At 41.4% G+C, this 13,823-nt stretch overlaps 1 protein-coding gene across 1 annotated transcript in view; it reads right to left on the bottom strand.

The window, feature by feature from the left end:
- Positions 1-1,164: 1,164 nt before the first annotated feature.
- The window catches only part of LOC123764822 (uncharacterized), a 30,849-nt gene continuing 18,190 nt past the window's right edge, over positions 1,165-13,823 (bottom strand). The window contains exon 3 of the mRNA XM_045753009.2: positions 1,165-9,527. Within this exon, the coding sequence (XP_045608965.2) occupies positions 9,109-9,527 (419 nt within the window). The 3' untranslated portion in view covers positions 1,165-9,108. The remainder of the gene's footprint in view (positions 9,528-13,823) is intronic.

Below are 13,823 nucleotides of genomic sequence, written 5' to 3'. Positions count from 1 at the left end.
CAACTGTAAGAGAGACAATGCAGTTTGGACAATAAGGAGCAAAGCGGCGCTCCATTAAATGCCCGTGAGTTAAGCGTGTGTGGCCAATACATAACCTTGCCAGAGCCGTTTCCCACCGCCGGTTACGGTGGTAGGAGGAAGGCCACGGGGACACGCTACCCTTAAGGGCATGCAGTTTGTTACCAGTAACAGAAGACCAAGTAACAACTCTGCCAATGGGCACAGATTGAAGAATGACACCAAATAGTAAATTGACGACGATTGCCTGGAGGGTAGGACAAGATGACCTTGCTCTACAGTAAGCAATTGATGATGATTACCATGCTGGTAACTTCATCTAGCGTGAACAATTAAAATATATAGATTTTTAAGACACTATAGAACGCTTCCACTATGTATTTTCTATAGGAACAGTATTAGTTTTTATGCGATTCTTCATCGATTTCCTTTATTTACGGGGTTAACGTTAAATACAAAATGTTTAACAATTAATTTTTTTATGATGTTTATGGGTGTAAACATTATATTTTTTCCATAGCATTATTGGATATCATGACAATATTCAGATTATCCTGATGCTTATACAGCATGAAACAGTTTATCATCAGTTGGTTCAATTATTTCTCTAGTACTGTAGCTGTTTTGGGTTTTGTAATTATTGTTTGAGAAGCATTTATTATTAGGCAAAATAGATTAAGATCACCAAATAGTATACGCACAAAGCTCCATCACTGTCCACTGTATGATGTCCTTCCACACCCACAAGGCTCTGTCACTGTCCACTGTATGATGTCCTTCCACACCCACAAGGCTCTGTCACTGTCCACTGTATGATGTCCTTCCACACCCACAAGGCTCTGTCACTGTCCACTGTATGATGTCCTTCCACACCCACAAGGCTCTGTCACTGTCCACTGTATGATGACCTTCCACACCCACAAGGCTCTGTCACTGTCCACTGTATGATGTCCTTCCACACCCACAAGGCTCTGTCACTGTCCACTGTATGATGTCCTTCCACACCCACAAGGCTCTGTCACTGTCCACTGTATGATGACCTTCCACACCCACAAGGCTCTGTCACTGTCCACTGTATGATGTCCTTCCACACCCACAAAATTATTTCTGCCAAACAGATTTATCTGGATATTGATCACAACTATAAGCAAGTAGCCAAAATGTTTTTAATAAATAATTTTGAATTACATTAAAAGATTTACAATTTATACATTAAATGTGTACAAGGAGGACCTGAGATACAATAGCCATCTACAAGACATAACTTGTCATGCCTCAGTGAACACATGACTAGACAACCTGGGTACGTAGCGGCAAACCACACATGGCAACACGTCAAAGTTTGCATTATTAGTTATCCAATGAGTACAATTATAAAGCAACGAATTAATATAGAGTTTTAAGCACATATAAAAACATTTAACATGATTTGTGATTCATTTAACATCTTGACACATCAAGTAAAGCCGTAAAAGGCTATTCAAATACTGTACTGTATTGTAATTTACTGCCTATAACCCTTTCACTGCAGCACTCTCTGGTACCTTTGGTTCCCCCCAATGATATATCACTTTTAAATTGAAAAATTATTTTGAGGCATTGGGGTGACTTGAATCTGCGTTCTGGTGATTCCCAGACACCTGACTTAACTGACTTGGCTACGATGGTTCAAACGTCGACCAACCCGGAACTCTACAAAATTCACTGGGAGGTCCTGGAGGCCCCGAACTGGAGCCCAAACAGGGTTTCACAGTCGACCTGACCACACACACACACCGGCCTAAGGAAATACCATTCACGAAAGGTAGCCACTGTACAGTACTGTACTAGCAAACATGTTCACACGATGTAGCTACTGTACAGTACTGGCAAACATGTTCACAAGATGTAGCTACTGTACAGTGGTACTAGCAAACATGTTCACAAGATGTAGCTACTGTACAGTGGTACTAGCAAACATGTTCACAAGATGTAGCTACTGTACAGTGGTACTAGCAAACATGTTCACAAGATGCAGCTACTGTACAGTGGTATTAGCAAACATGTTCACAAGATGTAGCTACTGTACAGTAGTACTAGCAAACATGTTCACAAGATGTAGCTACTGTACAGTGGTACTAGCAAACATGTTCACAAGATGTAGCTACTGTACAGTGGTACTAGCAAACATGTTCACAAGATGCAGCTACTGTACAGTGGTATTAGCAAACATGTTCACAAGATGTAGCTACTGTACAGTAGTACTAGCAAACATGTTCACAAGATGTAGCTACTGTACAGTGGTACTAGCAAACATGTTCACAAGATGTAGCTACTGTACAGTGGTACTAGCAAACATGTTCACAAGATGTAGCTACTGTACAGTAGTACTAGCAAACATGTTCACAAGATGTAGCTACTGTACAGTGGTACTAGCAAACATGTTCACAAGATGTAGCTACTGTACAGTGGTACTAGCAAACATGTTCACAAGATCATGAACACTTTGACTCACATAGATAAATGCTTCACACTTCTTGAGCAATTTAGCTCTTCTCAATATTATTTACATTTTCCCCCTTTATTGCATTCCTATTATGAAAAAGTAACCATTCCATATTTATAATTAACATTCCTTATAAATTTATAGTAAAACTGCCCCAACTTAATATTTATCCAAAAGGTGTTCACAAAACTTAAATCATTATTATAAATCCTTATTACAGTAGCTGTATCTATAAATCCCAGTATGTCAGGTGTATTGTTGGGGGAAATATGTATTAAATTTTTTTTTTTTTTGGTGGGGGGTGTCTTTTTATTACATTTCTAATCTGACAGCAATAGTCTTTACAGTCATAAAAGTTTTAAAGGGAGAAACAAATTAGACTAAACAAACATTACTACTAAACTTGAACTGTAACTGGGTGCTAATGTTTCATCTGCCTGTCGATGATTCCGAGTATCAACGTTCTCCTGGCCAGAGCTCCCAGCTGGTGATCTGGTCAACCAGGCTGTTCGATGCAGCTGGTCACAGCCTGGTTGATCAAGTATCCTTTATAGGGGCTTGTTGAGTTCTCTTTTGAAAACTGCAAGAGGTCGGCCAGATATTCTCCATATGAGTAGGGGAAGAGTGTTGATAAGTCTTGAGCCTTTGATGTTAATAGAGTTCTCTCTCATTGTTCCTACTGCACCTCTGTTGTTCAGTGGGACTATTTTGCACATCCTACCATGCCTCCTGGTCTTATGTAGTGTTATTTCTTTGTACAGATTTGAAACCAGTCCTCCTAGTATTTTTTAAGTGTAAATTACTATGTATCTGTCCAGCCTGGTCGACGACTGGGCCGCGAGGACGCTAAGCCCTGGAAGCACCTCAAGGTAGCCTGTGCTGGGAATACGGGTTTAAAATTTCTAAGCAGTCCCAATAATTTAGATGTTTTATTGGGTGGAATCTAGAAGCAAAATGTCATTGCACACTCTCTCCAGGTCAGCAATTTCTCTAGCTTTGAATGGGGCTGTTAGTGTGCAACATATTCCACTCTAGAGAGCATTAGTGTCGTTAAAAGTTTCAATGGTGTGGCATCTCGTCTGAAAGGTTCTCGTTATCCAACCTGTCATTTTACTTGCAGTTTTCACAGCTACAAGTACTTTGCTGTGTTCTTTAAGTGTAAGTTCATCTGATATGATAACTCTTAAATCTTTTACATTGTTTTTCTTTCAATAGTGTGGTTTGACTGCACTTTATATGTGGTTTCTATTTTGATATTTAAATTTTTCCATATCACAGTAACTGGAACTTACCCTCATTAAACATCATATTATTTGCTGTGATCCATTGAAACATTTAACATTTGATTGAAGGTTTGCCGAGTCCTCTATATTGTCTACTCACATGAAAATCCTCGTGTCATTTGCAAAAGATAATACAGTACTATAGTTTGCATTCTTGACTATGATATGAGAATTGGAATAAGTACCAGAGCAAGTAGAGCCTTACTGAACTGAGATTTTCACAGTTGAAGATTTAGTTTTTACTTTGTTGACTATTATAATTTGGGATCTGTTCATTAGGAAGTTAATGATCCACTTCCATACTTTGCCAGTACAGTAACTTTTTTTTTTTTTTTGCTCATTTTATGTGTAATAACACCATGGTCACAATTATTGAAAGGTTTGCAAAATCTGTGAAGTGAAGACAACAGCATTTTGCTTGTATTCCATACCACCTAAGGCCATATAGTGGTCAACCAATTGCGAGAGGCAGGAGCACCCTGTTCTGAACCTATGTTACGCAGGGTTATGAAGACACTATGATTCCATGTGTTTTGTGCTCTTGCTTCTTAGAAATCTTTCAAAGATTTTTGAGATGTGTGATGTTAGAGCAACCTGCTTAATGGGGGTTCCGAAAGTTCTTTTACTCCCCAAGCCTGGCCTGAGAACAGGCTTGACTTGTGAGAGTTTGGTCCAACAGGCTGTTGCTTGCAGCGGCCCACAGGCCCACATATCCACCACAGCCCGGTTGGTCCGGCACTGCTTGAAAAAAAACGACCTGTATCTAGTTTTCTCTTGAAGATGTCCACGGTTGTTCCGGTAATATTTCTTATACTCGCTGGGACAATATTGAACAACTGCGGACCTCTGATGTTTATACAGTGTTCTCTGATTGTTCCTATGGCACTTCTGCTCTTCACTGGTTCTGGTTCAACAAAGAGATTAGTGAAATTCTAAGAAGCCAGTATGAGGCTATGTTTAGCACACCAATAAACAACATGAAAGTTGATGACCCAGACAGCTTCTTTATGAATGACATTCAAGCTGCAGATAATATAACGGATATTACCACAAACTCGGAAGACTTTGAAAGAGAAATTGACAATATGCCTATGCACTCAGCCCCTGGGCCTGACTCATGGAATTCAATATTCATAAAGAAATGTAAAGTACCAGTAGCAAGAGCACTCAGCGTAATATGGAGAAAGAGCCTGGATACAGGGGAGATACCCGCAGCACTTAAATCTGCAGATATAGCTCCGTTGCACAACGGGGGGGAGTAAAGCCTTGGCAAAAAATTATAGGCCAGTTGCACTATCACACATAATAAAAGTGTTTGAAAGAGTAATTAGGAATCAAATTTCTAGTTTTATGGAAAACAATGAATTGCACAATCCAGGACAACATGGATTTAGAGCGGGAAGATCATGTCTGTCACAGTTACTCAACCACTATGACAAAATCACAGAAGCCCTGGAAGAAAAGCAAAATGCAATGTTGTATACACAGACTTTGCAAAGGTGTTCGACAAATGTGACCATGGGGTGATAGCTTACAAAATGAGGTCAATGGGAATAACTGGAAAAGTAGGACGCTGGATACTCAATTTCCTGTCGAACAGAACACAAAGAGTAACAGTCAATCAGATAAAATCGAGTCCAAGCGATGTTAAAAGCTCTGTACCTCAAGGTACAGTCCTTGCACCGCTACTGTTCCTTATTCTCATATCTGATATTGACAAAAATACACGTCACAGCTTCGTGTCGTCCTTTGCAGACGACACAAAAATCACAATGAAAATTACCTCTGCTGAAGACATTGAAAAACTACAAGCAGATGTCAATAAAGTTTTCGATTGGGCAACAGAAAATAACATGATGTTTAGCAGTGATAAATTTCAGGTACTCAAGTACAGCAAAAATGAGGATCTGAAACATAATACAGGGTACAAAACACAATCGAATCTTCCCATAGTAGAAAAACATCATGTCAAGGATTAGGGAATAATGATGGCTGACGATCTAACATTTAGGGAGCATAACCAAGCAAATATCGCGTCAGCCAGAAAAATGATCGGATGGATTACGAGAACTTTCAAATCCAGGGATCCCATCACAATGGTTGTACTCTTCAAGTCACTTGTGTTGTCCCGTCTTGAGTAATGCTCAGTACTCATTTCCCCCTTTAGAGCAGGAGAGATTGCTGAAATAGAGGGAATACAGAGAACATATACGGCACGCATAGACGAGATAAAACACCTAAATTATTGGGATCGTCTCAAAGCTCTCCAAATGTATTCTCTAGAAAGGAGACGAGAGAGATACCAAATAATATACACATGGAAAATACTGGAGGGTCAGGTCCCAAATCTACACAGTAAAATAACAACGTACTGGAGTGAACGATATGGAAGAAAATGCAAGATTGAACCAGTGAAGAGCAGAGGTGCCATAGGCACAATCAGAGCACTGAATAAACATCAGGGGTCCGCGGTTGTTCAACGTCCTCCCAGCGACTATAAGAAATATTGCCGGAACAACCGTGGACATCTTCAAGAGAAAACTGGACGGTTTTCTAAAAGAAGTTCCGGATCAGCCGGGTTGTGGTGGGTACGTGGCCCGGCGGGCCGCTTCAAGCAACAGCCTGGTGGACCAAACTCTCACAAGTCAAGCCTGGCCCCGGGCCGGGCTTGGGGAGTAGAACAACTCCCAGAACCCCATCAACCAGGTATCAACCAGGTGTTTTGCATTTTCTTCCATATTGGTCTAAAAAATTCTGCATCCACTTTACTGCATCCTTTGTTAAGTGGTGTGTCTTCACTGTTTTAAGTATGTTGTGGCCATACTTAAAATAGTGTAAAATACAAACTATTCACACATTATCAAAATCTTTGAAAGTGTGCTAAGAAGTAAGATTACAAATCACATGGAATCACATCTACATAACCCCAGGCAACACGGGTTCAGAACAGGGCACTCCTGCCTCTCACACTTGGTAATTCACTATGACATGGTCTTAGGTGCTATGGAAGACAAGCAAAATGCAGATGTAATATACAAAGATTTTGCAAAAGCTTTTGAAAAATAGGACCATGGTGTTATTGCACAGAAAATGTGCTCAAAAGGAATTACTGGCAAAGTAGGGAGATGGATCTTTAACTTCCTATCAAATAGAACCCAGAGTGTAATAGTCAACAAAGTAAAATCCGGAATCATATACCGTGAAGAGCTTACCCCCCCTTCCCCGGCCAAGGTATTATACTTCCTCTGGTACTTTTTCTCATCCTCATATCATACATAGACAAGGATACAAACTAAAAACTGTATCATCCTTTGGATATGACACTAGGATTTTCATGTAGGTAGATAATACAGAGGACACGGCAAACCTCCAATTTGATGCAAGTCGGGTCTTTCAATAGGCCACAAATAACAATATAATGTTTAATGAAAATATATTCCAGCACCTACGCTATGGAAAAAACAAAAATAGTGTATAAAACGGAATCAAATTACACTATAGAATGAAAAAGTAATGTAAAGGATCCAGGAATAATCATGGTGGAATACCATACCTTTTAATGAATACAATAAAAAAGCCGTCACAACTGCCAGAAAAATAACAGGTTGGATTACAAGGGATGTGATACCAATGATGATTGATACTTTTCAAGACACTAGTGCTGTCTAGGGTGGAACATTGTTGCACATGAACAGCCCCATTCAGAGCTTGAGAAATTGCTGACCTAGAAAGGGTGCAAAGATCCTTTACCAATAGAATCTACTCAATAAAGTCATCTAAATTATTGGGACTGATTAAAGGTTCTAACTCTGTATTCTCTAGAGCCCAGGCGAGAGATGCATAATAATCTACATGTGGAAAATATTAGAAGGCATGGCAGGATGTGCAAAATAGGCCCACTGAAAAGCAGAGGTGCAATAGGTATGCTGAGGGAGAACTCTATCAAGATCAAGAGCATAAGACTGTTCAACACTCTCATGGTACACACACAATGGGCATAACTGGCGGCCTCTCACAGTGTTCAAAAGAGAATTCGACAAACATCTCCAAACAATACCTGATCAACCTGGCTGTGATTCATACGTGAGGCTGCGAGCAGCTGCATCCAACTGCCTGGTTGACCATTTGACCAACCAGGAGACCTGGTCAGAGACCAGGCCATGGGGCATTTGGTACCTCAGAGCCTCCACCAGGTAGACACAAAATAGGCTTCATCTCCAAAAGATGTTTAGGGCCTGTGATAGTGTTTTGCAATTTTTTATAAATATGGAATTCCAGAAGTTTGGGCCTGGGGCAGAGTGCATGGGCATGCTGTCTATGGCTACTTCAAAGTCCAGTGGAGATAGCGTGACATCTGATATCATGTTTGATGTTAGTGTCACATTCATAAAGAATTCATTTAGATAATTGATTTTCAATGTGTTCAGAGGTTAACTGAAAGCTGAATCGTATTGTAATCTTCCATTAATCTGACAAAGCAAAGTGGAAGAGCTGTCACCCTCCCAGCATGGTTGTGATTCTTCAAGTTATGTTTAAATGTTTGCTATATCCTAAGCATTGTGTTGCAGATATATCTGCATAATGTCAGGCCCACTGACATTAATTTCAGTGGGCCTGACAGCTGAGTGGACAGCGCTTCCGATTTGTAGTCCTGAGGTTCCGGGTTCGATCCCCGGTGGAGGCGGAGACAAATGGGCAGTTTCTTTCACTATGATGCCCCTGTTACCTAGCAGTAAATAGATACCTAGGAGTTAGACAGCTGCTACGGGCGGCTTCCTGGGGGGTGAGTAACAAAGAGGAGGTCTGGTCGAGGACCGGGCCGTGGGCACGCTAAGCCCCGAAATCATCTCAAGATACATGTTGACTTGTCTCATATATGTGAGGCAGTTGTCACCTATATGCACCGGGAACAAAAATTTGTGTCAAGAATTAGGATTACCTTCAATACAAATGAGAAAGTAGAAGGGAAGAAATATGAAATGTAAATGGTGAAGATCCTGTTAGATAATGGGACCAATTCTAGTACAGTACTGTACTGGTATATTGTAAGAGTAATGTGTTGGGAGAGGAAATTGTCAGAACAGTGAGAAGCCAAAGGAAAATGACCATCAAAGGAACAAAATAATACATTTATTTCCCTATGAGACTGCTGCCTTTATATATCTAGATGAAATTTGTCTTAATTATGAGACAAAATATATGCAAGATAATAAAATACATTAACAAATCCTCATTAGAATAAGTCAGTTTACATCAAATATGAGGTTTTATATATATATATATAAAACTATAAGTCACTATAAATATTTGATGAAGAAACATTCATCTTTTTCCACTGCCTCGGGTATTGTTAACCGAACCCGATATAAAATGTATACTTCTTGGCAATACAGGTATATTAGAATTATTTTTCTTATTAGCAGTTTTATTAAGCAACTTGGATTTTTTGTCATTAGTTAATTGAATATTGCAATTTTTTAGCTCCAAGCCCGTTTCATTCCACATTATAATCTTGTCACTCTGGAAATTTGTCGTTTTGTAATCCTTATTAGAAACTTTACAAATCTCTGCAGAGTATTCTCGATTTTTTACTGCTTGGCTATTTTTGGGCTTTGTACTTGCTTGAATATACAGCCTCTTGTACGTATTTTTCTCTTTCTCCTCCATTTGTCGTCTGCGTTTCCCATCTTCACTGCGGTTTCTATCCCGCTTCTCTTTAACACGGTTAGCAGCCAAAGTACCTGTAGGAAAAACATGATACAGTATTACTCTTGCAGTACCACTTCCTAAAAAAATACTAAATACTAAATAAAAAAGCAGCATTGAATGTAATGAAATGCAAATTTCTTGGTGAGCCCCAGAGGCTCTCTGAAGCATTTACACTGATCCAGAGCCATACTACTAGGTGCCATCAGTTGCAGAGTTCTTATTGGCCTACCAGGGACCATGAGCTAGAACTTGGCCCCTTCAGAGAGGCAAAGAGAGCGGTGGCACTATGAAAACTTTTGCTTAAAGTTACTCATGTCTGAAACCAATATGGAAAGCACCCAGAAAGTCTGTGCCACAACACAAACCACTGTATAGTTAGAAAAAAAAAGCTGATGACCTGAAAAATATGAACCTAGGAGCAGGGAACCAGGGAAACCAGATCAATCCGCAAGTCCACCGAAGCAGTACCGGGTGCACAAAGATAGTATCATAAAAGCCCCCTCGGACAAAGTGTATGACGCACTTTGTCTAGTGCACTAGGCCTGGCCGAAACAACAACAAATTTACGACCAAAGAACTCCTCCGGAAGTCAGCCGACTCATACCTCGCCAGAAAAGAAGGAGCCAGCTGCAGTCGAACAAACTGCCCACCAGGGCCAAAGGCACAAGATCCCCGGCGCCAAAGACGAGCATGAAGCTCACCCACCCGGCAACCGGAGGCCTGAGAACCAAAAAAACAGCATTGTATGTAATGAAATGCCATTTTCTAGGCGAGACCCGGAGGCTCCTCGGAGACATCAAGGCTGATATGTATATCATTAGACTTTGACATCAATCAGCGTGAATGGTGTTCTAGGCCTACCAGGAACTGCGAGCCAGAACCTGGCCCCCCCCTCTTCCTCAGAGAGGTACAAGGAGCAATGGCCTATAGAAATGCACATGGAAACTGGAGCATTCTATGTCTGCCATCGACTGGGCCAGGCACCCAAAAAGGTAAGCACCTCAAAACAAACCCCCTATTCTGGTTAAAATGACTAAAACTAACAAGTGGACAGAACTCCACAAATGAAAACGAGCAAACGAGCATGACGTGACAGGCCACATGTTTACACAGCTCTCCCCTCCCTGGGAGGGGAAAGGGAGAGCCCCAGACCCACCATGCCGGAGATACACCCTTCAGTTCGAGGCTGGATGTCAAAACACGCAAAAAACCTGCTGACCGAGGGGAGGGGGAGGTTGTTGTGGAGCCTTCGAGTCTCATCTACAAAATGGCATTTTGTTACATTCAAAGCTGATTTTCGGGGGGGGGGGGGGGGGGGGGGGGCTTTCGGCTCCCCGGAGCTACCTACCCAAAGCCAAGGAGAAAAGAGGGACAAACCCAGGAGGCAGAAACCACACGCCGAAAACACAAAAGCCAGACAACAGGCAATACCGAAAGGACACCGTGGACAACCTGGGAGACTCAAACCCCAGAACAGACAAAGGGAACCCCGGGCAACCCAAAGTAGGTCTAGGGCCACAGAGGCCATGGCACACAGGCATTGGCTGAGAGCCACAACTGGACACAAGAAGATGCACCCCCAGCCATGGCACGCAGGCAATGGCTGAGAGACACAACTGGACACAAGAAGATGCACTCCCGGCCACGGCACGCAGGCAACGGCTAAGAGCCACAACTGGACACAAGAAGATGCACCACTGGTCAAAACCAACCAAGCAACAACCCCAGGAACCCTCTGATGACCCGACAGAGCACAGAAGAGGCCTGCCACAAATTGTGGGCCCGAGCAAACAGAGCGAGCCTTCCCCCAACCCTGTCACTGGGACAAACTGCGAGAGGGCCGACGCATCTTATGAGCACCTAAACTGCGAAAAGGGCGATCCCCGCGCCGAATAGAAACAGACAGCACCGAAAGCTGTGCCGGTGCCAAATCTAACTCCACTGGCCTACCACGATGGGAAGAACCCCGAGCCCTGGTACGACCCCGCTGGGAAGTACTGTCAACAAGGGGAGGGGGCCCAACGACTCAGGAAGGACTGGTGTGTGGGAAATTTTTACCCACCATATCTAATAATCATCTAAGAAATGTATAATTTCTATATCATATCTATATCATATCTATATCATATCAAAATCATAACAAAATCATATCCAAATCATTATAGATTCATTATACAGCTTGATCCTAGATGACAATGCCACTTGGATCACGTACGCCATAGGGCCCTATAGATGCCTACGTGACTTTGTGCATGATCTCTCAAGGATCCAGAAGCTTCTAGAAGGATTTCTTAATTAAAAAACTATTGGAACATTAATCGCTTCCGGTAGGGATTATAAATCGAATCCTTAATAAGAATCAGTGGTACTATCAAGTACTACTTATAATCTTTAAATCCTATATCTAATTATATTATAATCACATCTTATCTCAATCATAAGTCTAGACTGTAAAAATAATCAATCAATATTCATTGAAAGCTACCTCTTAAGGGAGAGGGAGGGGTATCTTGGGAAGAAGAAGCGCCCACGACCACACCTCGCGGCACTTCGCGTTTGTTTACAACCGAGTGAACAGTGACGGATCCTTAGCGAACATTATTTGGCTCAAGACACCTTATCTAATATCTTTATCACCAGTGAATACTCTCTAGAACTGGGGGAGTACCTGGACAAGTAAAATCCCTAGAACATTTATATCTATAAGCGTAGAGTGGAGCACATAGTGACTCTTGTCTCCACCTTCACCACTATCATTCTTTTGCAACGCAGTTAAAGAAAAATCACATAGCAACGCTACTAGTACATCATACAGCAACGCTGTGATATAAAATATCACGCCTAAACTCGCGACAAGAGAGTTATCAGTCTGGCACACTGTCAGACAGGCACCCGGCAAACAGAGAAGTATATTGAAGGTTATTTAGAGAATTAATTGGCCAATTGTATTCTTGTGTGACTTTAATATCCTATAAATCTGCCTGTCGGTTATAAAGCGAGGCAACGCCTCATACCTCAGTAAGTTATTAATATTGTAGTGTAGCTGTGACTCTTTATCCAAGCACTAGACCTCATGGGTGTCCATTATGTGAGAAAAGATTCAGCTGCAATAAGTAAACAAGACCTCATAAGTGTCCATGGTGTTGGAAGAGATTCAGTCAGGCTGACTGTACATAATCATATAAATTGAATATAAATACATTGCATATATACTTGAATATATAAATTAAGTTAACAATTGCTTGCTTAGTTATTTTTTAAGTTATCATATAAGTTCATTTAATTGAATATAATTTTGTACTTAGTAACAGTACATTTAAAGCCATTTATTATACTTTTACAATTTAATTTGTAGTTTATAGTATAAGAACATATTGGCTGTTAATAGTTATGGTGCTAGGCTAGACTATGTATGTTTAAATCCCTGATTTAAACAGAGCTAGTGTTCAGCATAGAACTGAATTTATTAAATCTTATCCTTGTATAAAATACAAGCTGATGTGAGAATCCCTGTCTACAGGTGGACTGGAACTTCTATCAACTAATTCATTCACCCCACCTGTCCCTTACAGCCCACAATCTGTCATTAAAAAAAGAGGAGCTAGAATTTACAACCCTAGCTAGAGATTTTAGTTGAATTAATTTGCAGACAGTAATTTTTTAATTTAGTTCAGTACAAGTCCCTGGTAGTCTCCTCTCATATCAATCCCAGCAGGTTTTTCCCACATGGTAAGCACTGGTCACAAAGCCGTAACTGAACGCTGAGGTGCCTATGAAGACGTTGAGTGAGGGGAAGGGGAGGGGGGGGCAGAGGAAGGCGCCAGGAAAACAAACCCCGAAAAGCCCAAAGAGGAAGCTGACGATGCAGCAGTCAGCTCAGGCCCCCTGGAGTCTGCACCCAGATATCGTGAAAGGCAAAAGGGGCCGTTCAGAAGAAATCAGAACAGCCTCCAAACCTGCTTGATGGGGTCTGGGAGTTTTTCTACTCCTCAAGCCTGGCCCAAGGCCAGGTTTGACTTGTGAGAGCTTGGTCCAACAGGCTGTTGCTGGGAGTGGCCCACAGGCCCACATATCCACCACAGCCTGGTTGGTCCAGCACTTCTTGAAGAAAACTATCTAGTTTTCTCTTGAAGGTGTTCACGGTTGTTACGGTAATATTTCTCACTTGCTGGAAGGATGTTGAACAACTGTGGATCTCTGATGTTTATACTGTGTTCTCTGATTGTGCATATGGCACCCCTGCTCTTCACTTGTTCTATTCTGTATTTTCTTCCATATTGTTCACTTCAGTATGTTGTTATTTTACTGTGTAGATTTGGTACCTGGCC

Source organism: Procambarus clarkii, chromosome 48 (assembly GCF_040958095.1).
Source record: "Procambarus clarkii isolate CNS0578487 chromosome 48, FALCON_Pclarkii_2.0, whole genome shotgun sequence".
Taxonomy (NCBI): Eukaryota; Metazoa; Arthropoda; class Malacostraca; order Decapoda; family Cambaridae; genus Procambarus; species Procambarus clarkii.
This window is presented reverse-complemented; position numbering and strand designations above follow the sequence as displayed.